This window comes from Stigmatopora argus, chromosome 12 (genome assembly GCF_051989625.1).
Source record: "Stigmatopora argus isolate UIUO_Sarg chromosome 12, RoL_Sarg_1.0, whole genome shotgun sequence".
NCBI lineage: Eukaryota > Metazoa > Chordata > Actinopteri > Syngnathiformes > Syngnathidae > Stigmatopora > Stigmatopora argus.
Genome location: NC_135398.1, coordinates 12,102,640 through 12,119,901, shown reverse-complemented (window position 1 = coordinate 12,119,901; position 17,262 = coordinate 12,102,640). Strand labels below are relative to the sequence as shown.

At 38.2% G+C, this 17,262-nt stretch overlaps 1 protein-coding gene across 1 annotated transcript in view; it reads left to right on the top strand.

Moving 5' to 3' along the window:
- Positions 1-17,262, top strand: part of LOC144085331 (contactin-associated protein-like 4) — a 75,469-nt gene that overhangs the window by 17,855 nt on the left and 40,352 nt on the right. The window contains exons 2-5 of the mRNA XM_077614469.1: positions 1,471-1,581; positions 10,846-11,039; positions 12,729-12,876; positions 14,749-14,970. Of these exons, the coding sequence (XP_077470595.1) occupies positions 1,471-1,581; positions 10,846-11,039; positions 12,729-12,876; positions 14,749-14,970 (675 nt within the window). The remainder of the gene's footprint in view (positions 1-1,470; positions 1,582-10,845; positions 11,040-12,728; positions 12,877-14,748; positions 14,971-17,262) is intronic.

Here is a 17,262-nt window from a genome sequence, read left to right as displayed (position 1 = left end):
GTGTGTGGGCATTGACTCGGCTCAGCTATTGGCACAAGTGAACAGTCCTCGACATTCACTTCCCACTACTAAAGATAAGTACCCCCAATGCATCTCTAAATACGGCAGTCTTCTTCCAAGCAACCACGGAGTGAAAACAATCAAAACAAAACTATTGATGTCTGTCAGCTCATGTATTCCTGAGGTCTATTTAGAGTCTGTGTATTTTGTAGCCACATCAATTGACCAGCATTAGAAAGAGCATTACTTGCAGAAAGTGCTGCAGCTCATGTTTTCGATGAGTGGAGGAATTAACATCAGGGAGATAATGCAGAGAAGGTACTCGTATTTTCCGGACTATAAGTCGCAATTCTTTACTAGTTTAGCTGGGCCTGTGAGTTATATTTGTTTTTTTTAAATTTTTCCACTCTGACCACTAATTATGGCACAATTATGTTTTTATGCTAGTTCTCTGAAAAACCTAGTATCAATACAATAGGTGCCTATTTAATCTAATGTTCCCTAATTAGTGATTTGAATTGAATGGTGTTATTGTCATTATACAAGTGCAATGAGATTTAAAGCTTCACCACAAAGTGCTAAAATAACAACAACAAACAAATGAATAAATAAGTAATAAATAAGAACAATGAATAATAAATAAACAATGAATAAATAATACTCACGTAAGTAGTTAACAACATAAATAAGTAGGGAAGTGAACAAATAACAACAACAAACAATAATCAATTAATAATAATAATAAATAAATAAGTAGTCAACATATTAAATTAGTTGTCAACATTTTTAATGTATAATGTAACTTTAATGTTTAATGTTTTTTCTTGGTTTCTGGTAAAGTAAATTACTGCCTTCCAAAAATGCAACTTTCATTCATTTATGAATTGTAGTCCAAAAAAAAAACAGTACATTCTATCATTCATTAAAAAAAAACAAGGGCGATATGGAAAACAGATTGGATAGGGGCCCTTGAGGATCAGAGTTGGGCACCCCTGCCCGAAACTAATTTATTGGCTTCGTTTTTGACATTTGGTTTTTGGTTCGGGCCAGGAACTTTTATTTTAAGACATCTCCAATTTGGGAAACTTCAAAAAAAGAAGAAATGAACCAAATGCAGAGTTTTGATGGATAAGAAAATATTTTAACAAATGTATTGTGTATTTTGGACAAAAGTAATGTCAAGACATTGTTCAAAACTATTGGAACACTATCCTGAATTGACTGCTCTGCAGTCAAGAAGTCTAAAAAAATTTGACTTCTATCATCGTCAATGGAAGCCAGTGTTTGGTTGAGTATGTAAAGTATTGAGGCACCTGCAGAGAATGTGATCAAAAGTACATATTGGATAATACAAAATTAAATGGCAGAGTTTGGCATGTCAAACTCTGAAGATACTTGGAAAATTTGGGGATTTTCCCCACACATTGTCAAAAAAGTAAGAATGGCCATTGTATTGTTTTGCATCCACAGACTCATGCGACAGCGCTCTGGTGTCCAACCTGCCGCCATCGGCCTTCAGAAGCTCCTCCCAGCTGTCTGCTAGTCACGCTCCCGTCTTCGCCAAGCTCAACAGACGAGATGGTGAGTGGGAACTATGACCTTGTTGTTCTGCTGCGCTATGGAAATACAATTATCCCATTGATCTCCACCTGGGCCCACAAGCATTGTCTTTCATTTATCATTGTTGTGCCTATTATTTTTTTCCAAAATTATAATGGCATTTCAGCAGTTGTTTTACATGCATCTGTACATCCAGCAAAGAGATTCAACCAGGAAATTTGAATGAAAACTCACAAGTTCAGTGAAGTCAAGAATTGAGAAATGGCTACCAAATAAGGTGTTCTTATAAGGGTTGTCAATTTTTGTAACTTGAGTGAGTGCTTTGGCTGGAATAGCTTTTGAGTTAACTCAACTTGACCTTGAAATGCTGCAAATTCAACACTTTCAGGTCTTTGGAATTTGAAATGTTTTGAAATTGCATCCTAATATGTATGCGTGCATTTGAGGTTTTATTTATATATACTACATAGTAAATGTGAAACATTCTGTTATCGTTACCAGTTTTTGCAAGCAACATTGCTTTTATACTGTAAAAAAGGTGTGTCCAAACTATTCCAAATATGGCCACAATGGATGCAAGTGTTAGTTCTAGCTGATCTAGTATGGACAGTTTAACCAATGAGGTTTCTTCTGGAACAAGCCGCACCTGACTGCAATCAATTGATTACACAAACCAGATTGGTGAAAATGTATCTTGTCATCAGTTGGCGTGAAAACTTGCACCCACTGCAGCCCTTGCAGGTCAGTTTGGAAACGCATGCTCTGCTTAATGACTTAAAAATTATGTTGACTGTCATTTGGATTAACTATTTTAAGGAACCTAAACAAACATTTGCATAATAACTTTGAGTGGAGTTAAGAAACTTCCATTGGCTGTTATGGAGCAGGTTTGCTGTATTTAGCCAAGGGTTTATAAGAATGCACTTAGGAAAAGCTGCTTCATTGTAAATATAGATATTTCCTATTATATTCTAAAGTTTTTTTTGTAAAGTATTTATCCAAATCCACTTGTTTTGGCAATTCTGGTGCAAATACAGTATACTGGTCTATTAATAGTTAATTTACGGTGTACCTCAGGGGTCACAAAAGAGGCCTTAATCCAGTGGTTCCCAAACTATCTTACCTGACGCCCCCTTCTTGCTTCCAGTAGACCCGCATTTATTTCTTAGCATTGTTCAGGAAAACAGATCTCTGTTAATAGAAAACGGGTTGGACCGTTGGAGTGACTGCTATAATCATATTTTGCATGTATTTAATGGCAGATATTTGTTCTTTGATTATATTATTCTTATAATCTTTTTAAACATTTTTTTAGCAGATGACTTCACGCCCCCCTTGAATTCTCTTTACGCCTCCCTAGGGGGGCACGCCCCCCAGTTTGGGAACCACTGCCTTAAGATAATCTTGTAAAAGATTGTAGAACTATTGAAGTATATGAATCGTGAATTCCTTAGACGTCTGTTAATGGAGAAAATGATGTTTAAACACAAAATAATAACACAGATTATAAGTGCATCTATTTTGTGACATAAGTTATACCAGGCACATAAACAGTGAAAGACAGCATAAAATGGGACAATTGGAATTAATTAGAAATGTGCAATTTGGGATACTGAAATTTGTTTACCTGAAATAATACCATTGATAAAATGTCCTAGCAGCCTGATGGGGTAGGGGTCCACTCACCTGACTTCGGTGCGGGCAAGTTTGGGATCGATTCCTGCTCTGTAGCGGTATAATTGCAATGTGAGTGGTTGTCTGTCTCTCTGTGTGCCCTACGGCTGATTGGCGACCAGTCTAGGATGTTGTCTGCTTTTCACCTAAAGTCTGGTGAGATAGGCTCCATCAACCCTTGCAAGGATACGCGGTATGGAAGATGAATGAATGATAAAATGTCATTCCACTCTAAAGAGGGCTACTTTCTGAATATACTGGTTTATATTTTTCTCCGCTTTACATCAGAAAAATGAAATTCAGTTTTTAAGATTCTTTAACTAAAGATTCATTTTGCTGAAGATAATGGTTTTGTCTCCATTTAAAATGAAGGAAGGCATGCATTTGAATTGTAACATGACCATGTCGCATATAACAAAATATAATGAACTGCCGCTGGATTAGAGACTGGCCTTACAAATAATTGCGTAAAAAATCTCTTTTGTTCCAGCTGCCATATTCTTGGAAAAGCAATGTTAACATGAGTGCAAGGCATTTTCAAGGGTTTTGCAGAAATGTACAGCATTTTTAGAAATTTGAAAAGCCGAAAATCAGCAAACATTCAAACTAAATTTCAAGCTGAATGGTCACGTTTCAGTAGCATTGATGGTGTTTTCCAATCTAATATGCCTGGATCACTGCCATATCTCCCGGTTCAAATGGATCCGATGTCGCCTTCATCTTTGACATTGTCATTCTGTCACTTGATGATCACATGCTGCAGCTGCCAGCAATGATGCATTGAAATGTCTTTTTTTTGTTGCTTTATGTGAATAACTGATTCTGAACCTTAAGGCTATTTTTAGGGTGCTCGGACATTTCGTCGAAAGACGTTTGGTCCCCGGACGTTTGGTCCCGGATGTTTGGTCGACCGGACGTTTGGTCGACCGGACGTTTGATAGAACGGACGTTTGGTCGCTGGGTTGTTACTGTTGAAACCAGCTCTCAAAATTATAATCATGAGAGAGTGAGTGAGTTTAATATCTAAATATCTAATATCAAAATATCAACAGTAAACTCTGTCATAATTTGACAGCGAGCGAACCCGGCGACCAAGCGTCCGTTCTACCAAACGTCCGTTCTACCAAACGTCCGGTCGACCAAACGTCCGGTCGACCAAACGTCCGGTCGACCAAACGTCCGGTCGACCAAACGTCCGGTCGACCAAACGTCCGGTCGACCAAACGTCCGGTCGACCAAACGTCCGGTCGACCAAACGTCCGGTCGACCAAACGTCCGGTCGACCAAACGTCCGGTCGACCAAACGTCCGGTCGACCAAACGTCCGGTCGACCAAACGTCCGGTCGACCAAACGTCCGGTCGACCAAACGTCCGGTCGACCAAACGTCCGGTCGACCAAACGTCCGGTCGACCAAACGTCCGGTCGACCAAACGTCTTTTGACGAAATGTCCGGTCACGATTTTTAGGAGTCAGTGTCATTAAGACACCTGGTAACTATTTTAAAATGGTAAAACCCTTAATAGGTCACATTTCAGCATAATCATCTCCTTTTCCAAAATTACATTTGAAGCTGAGACTTTTTGACAGTTGTTGTCAATAAAAAAAATAATCTGCCCGGGGAACACAAACTTTGCACTATAGTGCGTCTTAGCACTCATTGTGGTGGAGTTGTTGCAGGAGTGATAAAGGAAATTAAGGGGAACTGCTGGACCCGGAGGTTGGAATTGATTTTTATCTAAGCGAGGCGAGCTAAACAAGCTAAAAAAAAGGGTTGGGGGATCCAAATCAAGGCCGTCGATGCCCAATGGAGTGAACGTGCTGGCAAAGCGACGTTAGCGGCGACATCGATCTGACATTTGTGGCCTCCCACAGCAGATAAAAGCATTCTTGTAAAAATGTCTCTGTCTCTTTACCTGTAAAAACCTCTCCTCAGCAGGTTGTTAATGTGCTCCAGAAGCTGTTCGGTCCATTAGACTTAAGATTCAGATAGTGCACATGTAGTCCGGTAAAATGTGCCAGCAGGTTGTAATTTGGTGTCGTTTGTCACAGAGAAGTGTTGCTGAAGCATTCGCAAGCTTTTGAACAATGTTAAATGTCATACAGGTGTAAAAATGAATAAACTGCTATCAAGAGTCAAATGTAAAAACTGTCAAATACATTAATGCCGTCTTTACTTTTCGCTTTAACAACTCGTATAACACTAGCGGTGGTACAAATATAAAAAGTCAGCCACAACTAGAGTGAATCATGATATATATGTATACATGTGTGTATATGTGTGTATATGTGTGTATATATGTATATATATATATATATATATGTATATGTATATGTATGTATATATATATATATATATATATATATATGTGTGTGTGTGTGTGTATGTATATATACATGTGTATATTTATGTATATACATGTGTATATATGCATGTGTGTATATTTATGTGTATACATGTGTATATATGCATGTGTGTATATTTATGTGTATACATGTGTATATATGCATGTGTGTATATTTATGTATATACATGTGTATATATGCATGTGTGTATATTTGTGTATATTTATGTATATACATGTGTATATGTGTATATTTATGTATATACATGTGTATATATGCATGTGTGTATATTTATGTATATACATGTGTATATATGCATGTGTGTATATTTATGTATATACATGTGTGTGTATATTTATGTATATACATGTGTATATATGCATGTGTGTGTATATTTATGTATATACATGTGTATATATGCATGTGTGTGTATATTTATGTATATACATGTGTATATATGCATGTGTGTGTATATTTATGTATATACATGTGTATATATGCATGTGTGTGTATATTTATGTATATACATGTGTATATATGCATGTGTGTGTATATTTATGTATATACATGTGTATATATGCATGTGTGTATATGTATGTATATACATGTGTATATATGCATGTGTGTATATGTATGTATATACATGTGTATATATGCATGTGTGTATATGTATGTGTATATATGCATGTGTGTATATGTATGTGTATATATGCATGTGTGTATATGTATGTATATACATGTGTATATATGCATGTGTGTATATGTATGTATATACATGTGTGTATATATGCATGTGTGTATATTTATGTATATACATGTGTATATATGCATGTGTATATCTGCGTATGTGTGTATATATGCGTGTGTTTGTATGTGTGTGTATATATATATGTGTATATATATATATATATATATATATATATATATATATATATATATATATATATATATATATATATATATATATTTCTTTGATTACCAAAATAAACAAGAAACTGCAGTATCAAAACACATGATTAACTACAGTAACAATGTAACAGTACAATAACAACGCACAGTCACAGTTACATTGTCAGTGTTAAGACCCTTCTACTTTCCCACAGGGACACAGTGTGGTTTTTAATCGAGCTCATAAATCAATAGATGAAGTGTTCCAATTGTTGTGTGTGCGGTGAGGAGCGCAAAAGAACGTAGATTATGTGAGCGACACCTTGGTGATTGCGCCACTTTTAAACCACTGTTTTATCAACGTAGATTCTCCCTCCTGCTGTCAGGAAGCCAAATGAGCTTTTTTCGCTGTCAGCGATTCTTTACCCCCAGCTGACTTTAGCAGCACAAATCCTCTCGTTTGTCTGCCTCCCCTTTAATCATGTCCTGCAACAACAATAAACAAACGACAGTAGGCTCAGTGCTGCGCAGACTTTGCTCGAACGCCTGCTGCTGGTAGAGTGCGTTATTATTAGCAAGCTTCTGCGGAACAGCATGTACTATATTCATCCTGAGTGGTGATAAGAAACCAAAACTCAATGTAACCATTCATTCATTTTTTTGAAGGGTTGTGGGGGGTGCTGGAGCCTATCCCAGCTGACTTTGGGCTAGAGGCGAGGGACACCCTGAATCGGTGGCCTGCCGATCGCAAGGCACAAGGAGACAGACAACCATTCACTCTCACACTCATACCTAGGGGCAATTTAACGTGTCCAATCAGCCTACCATGCATGTCTTCGGAATGTGGGAGGAAACGGGAGTACCCGGAGTAAACCCACGCAGGCCGAGGGAGACCATGCAAACTCCACACAGGTGGACCGACCTGGTTTTGAAACCAGGACCCCAGAGCTGTAAGGCCGACGCGCTAATCACTCAACGACCGGACAATGTAACCAAAGTCAAGTCAAAGTACAAAGCCTGTATTGTCATTATACAACAGCTGCGTATAACAAAATTAGTGGTGCTAGTCCACTAAGTGCGTGTTTCCCAATAAAAACATAAGTAATTAAAAAGTCACGTCCGGGCAAGGTAATAGAAAAAAAACATTCTAAAATATTGCACAATCTAAAATATTGCACATTGTTAACAATATTAACGCAATATAGTGAGACACTGCCGAAATGATTTAACGAAGAGAATACATGGTTATCCATCATTCACAGCTATAGGACAAACAAAGTAGCAAATTAAAATATGTCCCAAATGAAATTTCTCTCTAAATTGTAAATGACACGGTTGATAAACATCATGAAGTTGGATGAATGGCAAATCAGGTGTCAAACAAAAGGATGATTATGCTCTTCTCAGGATCTTAAATGTGCAATTCTAAACAACCCACACTTGTTTTTTGAAGCGTTTCCTCATTTTCATCAAGACACTTTTGCAAATTGGAATGAAACATCTCTTTTGAATGATTTTGCTGTAATTGCTCACGACTGTAAAAGGTAACGTGTCACTACCATAGCAAGTCTGCCATGTGCCAAATGTTAATAGCGCCCTTTATGTCTGAGTGCTTCCTGGCTCTCCCTCGCCATGCCAACGCAATTATCCATACTTCAAGAAAATAATTGTTCTGTCTTAATGGCTTTTTTTTTCCAAAGGACTTGGATTTCAAAGTATAATTAAAGTTTAATTGCAACTTGATTCAAGGCGGTGAATCAAGTCGCAGTTGACTGAATGACTTATGTTACTGACTAGACGGAATATCTAAAATAGTGACTAACTAAAGAATAACCAATAAAATAAGCTGGTTGACACCAACAACATACCATCTACAGGAAATTACTACAGTGCAGTAAGTAATAACATTATTGCATTAACTGGAGACAAACCCTTAACAATAAAAATAATAGTAGGCTGAATGACAAGTAAATGAATAACTACTACACTAACGAACATGTGCAAGATTAATTGAGGGTAGGTTTTTTTTTTTTTTTTTGCCCTCTCTCGATTTGCTTTTCCGTCAGCAGCTGGAATGTCTCTGCATTATTAAGAAGCCGGTCAGCCTGGCCTCATCTCGGAGTTGATCTTATCGCTTGTCTTCTTCGTCATCTCGGTGTTCGTCTACCTGCGCCCACGTTATTGTTCCTTGTTACGATGGCTTTGCTCCGCTAGGCCGAGACGGACAAATTGAGAGGTGTCAGGTGTCGGAGAAAAGTGACAGCATAATATACTCTGAAGGCACGCTTGACGTAGTGCGCTTGACCAGAAGGTCGAGCGGCATCTGCTCAAAGAGGATCTTTCTACTTTGGATTTCTTTGAAATTCAAATAAACCTGACAATTAACCATGCGTGCAAATGGAATGAAATAAGAGACATTTTAAAATATGTATGTGGGAGCTAAAATGTAGAATTCAAATCCATTTAAATAATATAAAATAATAGGGTATCGGCCTCACAGCTCTGGGGTCGAGGGCTCGATCCCAGGTGGGTTCTCACTGTGGGGAGTTTGCATGTTCTCCCTTGGCTTGTGTGGGTTTTCTCTGGGTACTCCAGTTTCTTCCCACATTCCAAAAACATGCATGGTATCCTTGTTGAACACTCTAAATTGCCCCTAGGTTTTAATTTTAAGAGCGAATGGTTGTCTGTCTCCTTGTGCCCTGCGATTGGCTTGCCACCGGTTTAGGGTGTCCCCTGCCTGATGCCTTGTAGTTAGTTGGGATAGGCTCCAGCACCCTCTGTGACCCTTGACAGGATGAATGATCACTAGTGGTCTTCTACAGCCTGTGACGCAGAGCGTAGATACCCTCTACTCTACTGGGTAACGTCTATCATACAAAGAAATCCATCGATCATTTATGAACAAAAGAAATGGGAATTGATTCGTAAACATGCCTTGAATATACCTATTAAATTACATACTATATCTTCTTACGTGTGTTATATACTTTCCTCTCACCCAACCACTCCCCCTTTATACCCCAAAATATGATAATGCTCAAATGAGACTTGTTGTGACTTGCCTCATTGCAATTGGCAAGGCTTTTCCTTCCAGGGTTTCCTTTTAATATCTCCGTTTTCACAAAAGGTCGACATGTCCGCTTCTCCATCTTCTCATCCATAACTTATTAGTGTTTGACCTTTAGCCCTTCAAAGTTCACACGTCAACATTTACGTTTTCCCGTTTTGCCAAATTAGTGAGATGTACGCAAAAAGTGCTGTTCGTATCTGACACCAAAGTCACAACGTGCGCCTGACAAGACTTCAACTAGCTGTTCAAAAACAACTCAATTATCTCGCAAGAAATCGGAAAAACAAAGCTTTACTTTCACAGCATTGTAATTTCCCATATATGTCTTTTTTTAGGTTGTGTGGTCTTAGTGAAATCCTGCTGACAAGGCAAACTTTGCATTTGGTGGAAGCAATTTAGCTGAGCGGACCTCTGCCAGGGCCAATCAGTTTGCCAAAGTGAAGTGTAGGACAACCGAACGTCGCTTTTGTCCATGAGCACCCTTGACAGTGAAACATTTATTCAGCCATAGAAAACAAAAGGACACACTCTGTGAACATAAGCTCGCCAGCCGTCCATGCAGTCAACGCTTTTAAATCCTGACGACATTTTCTCAGACAACTGATAATACTACATAGTCAGGCGTGACAGCCGCAAACGAATGATGTATGAGAATTAAAGGGTGCACGGGTGGTACGTTTTTCACGAAACCATCGTCAGGAACTTGGTAGAGTTTCACCGTCTATTGACATTACGAAGACAAATGAAAATGTGACCTGGTTTATTCAAATGTATACATCACAGAAAGCAATGAAATTTGTTATTGAAGATAACTTTATCAGCCCCTTTAACATGACATTCCCAGCGAACATTTTCAATGCTAACATTTGCTTTAAACACAAAAGACGTGTTGGACATAGGGATTTCCCCGATCTGATCACGTGTTTAGAAATCGCAGCCGATCATGTCATTTTTCAAATCGTCTTTTTAAAATGTATTGTTTTAAGTATTACCTTATTATCCGCCATTGATTTGATTGGATGTCTATTGCCATCAATGAAAGTTAAATATCATCACTCCATACCAGCCTTGCAAGTTTGAATAAATATAATGTCTATATTTTTCAATGGCAATGTATGAGCAAAGGTTTAGGAAAATAGAAAGTATTCCAGGAGTATTTTGGGCTCATCACATGATCTCTGAGAGAACTTGGAGACAAAAATATGTGATCGAGACAACCCTAGTTAACTCAATGGTGGCAGAATTGGAAGGTGGCAAATTCAAAGTCAGACTTCTACCATTCCCATCTGTGTCCTTGTGTTGTTTACAGGAGCAGGAGGTTGGTCACCGCAGGCTTCAGACTCTTCTCAATGGTTGGAAGTGGATCTCGGGGAGCGGACCACCGTCACGGCACTATCCACGCAGGGACGCTATGGCAGCTCTGATTGGCTGACCTCCTACTTACTCATGTTCAGTGACACCGGTCACAACTGGAAACAACACCGATTAGAGGACAGCATTGGGGTATGTGGACATAACTTATGCGCATACGGAAGCCTATGATAAGCATCACCCATTTTACATGAGAGAATCGTAAAAGAATAATTGTCACCTCATGTCCAACAATTGTGATCGGTCATCACCACAATGATTTGTGACGTAAATCTAGTTTTACAACTGAAAACATCAAAATGAACGCTTAAAATAGTTATTTTTGGATGCAAACTAGTTCTGTTCCTACATTTATTTAATGAATTAGTTAATTCATATTCGATGAGTGAATTTTTTTAGATAATTTCAAAACAGAGAAATAAGAAAAAACAACAGAACAAGTTATTTAACTGTCGTTAATAGAACTCGTTCAAGTGCAACACTGGATTAAATGCACCGTTAGCTTTTTCTCTGTAGTTTTATTTTATGTTTTACAAGTGCTCAAAGTGTCCAGCACTGGACAATATCAAGCGGTGGGACATAAACTTTGAGTCTTTTACATACCACCACTTCTAGCAAATATCCATCGATTAGCATTCCATTAAGCCTCTGGAAAACATTTTCATTATTATGCAACAACAAAAAGTAAATGCAGCATGTGTATATATGTATGTGTATATATGTATGTATGTATATGTATGTATATATATATATATGTGTATGTATATATATATGTATGTATATATATGTATGTATATATATATGTGTATGTGTATATATATGTATGTATATATATGTATGTATATATGTATGTGTGTATATATATGTGTGTATATATATGTATGTATATATATATATATATGTATGTATATATATATATATGTATGTATGTGTATATATATGTATGTATGTATATATATGTATGTGTATATATATGTATATATATATGCATACACACAACTATCACAATATGTTATTTTATAATTATATATTTGTTCATTATTATTATAGTAATATTTTAAATATATATTAATTAACAAGTGGTCATCCTGCTTTCAACAATACAACTACTATTAGCATTGTTAGCAGCTGAATTAGAATGTACGTTACAGTTGCCTACAGGGATCCTACTGAGATAATCACATTTATCACAAGCTTTTTTACTTGTTAATAATGCATATAGAATGGTGGATGAGCTGCTTCCACTGTGAGCGACCTGTTGCTATTTGGTGTGGTACACCGGATAATTGGGAAGGAAATTGAGGTTTGGACAAATGTATTGGGACATAGATACAGAGATCTCAGTAAAGTATTAGAATACGTACTAAATTGAAGAAACTGTGGGGCATAGGAAAGAGTATTGGGACACACAAATGGAAAAGAGGAAAACATGGACAAATGTTGTGGGACATATATATGTACATAAAGATGATGTATTCCTTTTAAAAAGTATTTAAATAAATACATTTTGTTGTAAAAAATGTTGTAGTTGAACTGTCCAACACTTATGGGTTCTCAAAACACACTGCAAACCTCACCTTCCCCGGTGACTGATCGGGGGCTTTTTGGGGGATGGGCCAGTTGTAGCGGTGGTAGTAACCGATAAGATTTTTGCGGTGTTTGCTAATGTAGCTAGTGTCCCATAGGTGCCAAGTGTGTCGTTGGCACTGACAATGGCTTCAACGCCAACCTTTTCACATGACCCGTGATACCCAGTTCCCTTAGCAGTCTGTCGTGAGATGTTCACTTCACCATCATATTTTGGATTTTGCTTGTCTTCAGTCTTTTTCAGGCAACATTAACGCCGACAGTGTGGTCCAGCACAAGCTGCAGCATTCGGCCATTGCGCGTTTTCTGCGCCTGCTTCCCACGGGTTGGAACCCCAATGGACGGATCGGACTGCGCCTGGAGGTCTACGGGTGTCCTTACAGTGAGTCATCCAGTTTTAATGTTGTCAATAAAGATGTCGTATCACATCTCTTCTCACGTGGATTTAAATTTTGGTTGCCTAATGGTTTACCATCAACAGATGCACAATGTTTCTTTCAATCCTTAGTTCTAACTCTTATCAGGATGAAAACCCCAGCCTAGTGTTTCGCACAACGACATATTTTATTGAAGTCCAGCTGCAAAGCAAACCACATCTTTCTATTTACTTCTCCTTCATGACAAATTTGCAGGAGGCAACATCTTTAACAGCAAAGCTCAGACTTCACTCAGTCCACTGAATTTGTCAAGTTCCACGAGGCCAATGTAGTGAAAAATGTATTCTCAAAAAAATTACATGTATTCTCTTTAGTGTGTCAACCACCTCAACCAATGGCATGTGTGCCTGGAACACCTCACCAGGTATCCAGTGGGCATTCTAAACAGATGCCCACTCCACGCCATTTTGCTCCTTGCAATATAGAGAAGCAGTGGATTTTTAGAGCCCATCCTGGATGATCGAGCTTCTTACCCCATCCAGGGAGAACCTGGACACTTTGTGGCAAATACTGATTTCTTCTACTTTTTCGTTCATAACTCACAGATCATCTTCAGTTTTTGGAAAGCTTCTCCTTTTGACTTGATGCCTTTGTTACCACGTGAGACCAATAGAGTTCACCACACCGCTATATCTGGCAATATCCTGCTTCATTTTTTCTCTCACTCGACAATCAGTCACCAAGATTCTTCCACTCCTCCACTTGCACCTCACTTTGACCTGGATAGGGAATTCCTTTTTTTTCTGCCTGAGGACATTGGTCTCAGATATCTAGGTGCTGATTCTCATCCCGACCACTTCATATTTGCCTTTGTACTGCTACATTTAAAGTTACAAGTCTACAAGAAACAGATGCAATATTGAGGCTGACAAACCTGACCTCCTCAATCCCTTGGCTTCACCTAGATATTCTTTCCAGTTATCTACACAATCGGGGACAAGGGGAAAGCTTGGTGAAGTCCAACCCTCACTGGAAACGAAACCTATTTACTGTTTGCAATGTCAACGACCGAACCGTACATATCAAGAAGTCCTATAAACATTACCTATAGGAACAACCCTCCAAAGTAGTCTCCAGGGTACATACTGGGAGACCTTCTGCAAGTCCATAAAATGCATGTACTTGACTGGTTGAGCATTCTGGTGAGCGTAGAGAGCTGGTCAACTGTTCCTTGGCCAAGACAAAAACCATACTGTTCCTCCTGGCTGGCCCTACTTTCCAGTACCCCAAAATAGACCTTATGAGGGAGGTTTAGGATTCTAATTCCCCTATAATCGGATCATACCCTTTTGTCCCCCTTTTATAATGGAGGATCACGATACAGCATTCTACAAATCCAAAGGCATTGTCCGCATTTCAATGTGATGATGCAGAGACATGAATTCCAGGATAGCCCCATAATATCCATAGCTTTCATAAACTGTAGGGTTAGCTCATTCACCCCTCAGGCGCTGAGACCGTGAAGCTTTTTAAAAATGGGAGTGATAAGAGGGACGCTTCACGGCATCTAAACACTGCTGCCTTATGTGAAGGCAAATGAACCACAGAAAAAATGTCTTTCAATCCAGTATTAATGTTCCGCTGTCAAATTCAGGGTTGAAGTCCTGTCTTGGGTTAATGAATATTTCACCAATGGTTACAGTTTAAAAGAAAGGCATTGTTTAAATTGTGATTTTTATGTCTGGGTCAGAGTTCAAGTCCTTGGACCCGAGATCTTTTCATTACCATATCAGACAAACAAAAACAGCCTGAAAAGGTCTGATAAGTCAAGAAATATGTAAGCAAACTAACGTTGTTAACCAACTTATGGTCCTCAGCCTCTGATGTGATGTCGTTGGACGGCAAAGGCGGTGTCGTTTTGTACTCGTGGAGTGGCGCGTCGAGGAGTTTATCAGAGAAGGAAAAGGAGGAAGTCTCGTTGAAGTTCAAGAGTCTGAAAAATTCTGGGATGCTGCTACATGCCCGGGGAGACTCGCCACTCGGGTTCAGTGTGGAACTCAAGGCGGGAAAAGTCATCATGGCCATCATAGAAGAACAAGGTAAAAACAAGGGCTAGGGTTTCGAGCCAGGGTTAGGGTTTCAATTTGGGATTACGTGTTAGGTTTTCAAGTCAAGGATTGGCTTTTAAATTAGTTTCAAGGCTGTGTGAGTATCAGATCAGGGTCTCAAGTTAAGTTGACACTTAAATAATGCTTTTAAGATGGCTTTAGTGTAGTAAAAAAGATTTAAAGCATGATTTGAATTTTCAATGTTGGTTTTGCGTTTCTATGTAAAGCTTTGGTTTCAAGACATGATTTGCTTTTCCAGCCAATATTATGTTATCAAATTAAGTTCTTAAAATAGGATTTCAAGAATAGCGTGGGTTCAAATGTGGATATTTCTAATTAAGGTTTTAAGCAAGATTCATACTTAAATCTAAGTGCAAGGTCATTTGAAGCTTAGTTTTCTGCTTGAGATTCTCTTGTCTGGGTCATGTTTCAAAGTCAAGGTTACTGTTTGAGATCAGGTTTTTAAACCGACATAATAAGGCTTTCAAGGATGGCTTTCTGTTTTAATTAATTATTTTTCCCCATAAAATAAACATGTTTGTTAGGAATAAGACTTTAAAGTCAGGGTTAGTGTTTCAAGTAAGGCAACAGGCCTTGTTAGGACTTCAAACAAGTGGGAGGGTTTTGAAAGTCGGACTAAAACTTCATTTATGCGTTATTTTAAGGGTTTAATTTGGACCTAGAAGTAGATTCAATATTTGCTTTATTTTCTACTGTAATTGTTTTCAATGAGTTGCATTAACTCCCTTGTGAGTTTTCATTTCCCTGCTTTTGGTTTGCGCCAGGGAAATTCCTCATGCGCAATATTTAATCTGATGCAATCACAAGACTCTGCCTCCACTTTGGACTCAAATGGAGGCTGCGACCCTATAGTTCCTCTTTTCGTGTTTTCTATCTCTTTTGGGCTAAATTCATTTGGAGTTTATGTTTTTTTTCTTCCATTTATGCTAATACAAAACAACACATTTGCATTGCAATACACAAAATCCCTATTGCAACTAATGCTATGCTATTATTGAAACTATTGATTCTGTTTCTCTTATCCCATTGGCTGCCATTAATGGTCTCCAGTTTATTTGAACTGGCAGCCACTACTTCCACCAATAATACAACATTTACTGTTATATAATATTCCTTCATCTCTAACTACCATTTCTACACCAAATTTATACTATTTTAACATGAGTAAAAATGATAATAAAATATTAACTACTAAGAAGACTTGCACAACTATAACACTTTGAATAATGCTACTTCTACCACTACTATTAATAGTACTTATTCTTCCACGATTAAAAATAAAGCCATAATATCATGCAGTCCAACAAGATATTTTTTCCCTGTCTTGTAAATAAGTTGTTGACAAAGAGACATTCCAACAAGATATTTATTCCCTCTCTTGTAAAGAAGTTGTTGACAGAGAGACAACCTCCCGCCTCCTCATTTTTTGATGAAGATGTTTTTGTCAATCATCCCCCTCATCGGCCTCCCCCGACACCATTGGATACATGTTTAACGCCTGCGTCGAGCTTTTTCTGGAGCTTTTCCTTCCTTACTTCTCCCGGCAGAGATGTACTTGGGGGAACCCCGCTAATTTGGAGCCGCCGACGCTCATCCAAGATTTATAAAGTCTCACGTTTGGTGTGAATGGCAGAATATGTGGCTTCACATCTCAACTTTTTCTTGTTGTGATGTTGAAGACAATGATGAGATAAGACATCTCAACTTTCAACCTCCTGCTGAGAGAAAATATTGTCTGTGGAATAAACAAAAGTTTTCTCTCAACCTTATTTGATGTCTCGTCAGAAAGTTGTGCCTTCGTTTTGTTTCGTTTAGGACTCAAATCGCACAGATAACAAGTGTAGAATTCCTGAGTCGCAGTATCTGGCATTTTAAGAACAATAGTTCAAAGAGAAAAGATGTAACAATGGAAAAAAAATCACTGGGGTTAGTTTTTCAGGATGCGGTAGGGTACCGTCGTACTCCTCGAAATTGCTGTCAAAGAACTCGCCAACAGGTGCAGATCACGTCGCTCTTTGGTTATTTTTTCTATTTACATAATTTTTTTCTTTGGCACAATTGGTAGGTTGATGAAAATCTGGAAAATGAGCAATTGAAAAGGAAGGTTTATTCACACAATGAATTTACTACACTGACTACCTACATTTTGTGATGATATATTTTTACTGGATACAATTTCAAAATTTTCATACCATTACTGTACCATTAGCTGTATTTAAAGATCTTACCCACTACATAGAAACAATAGTCGAATGAAAAGTT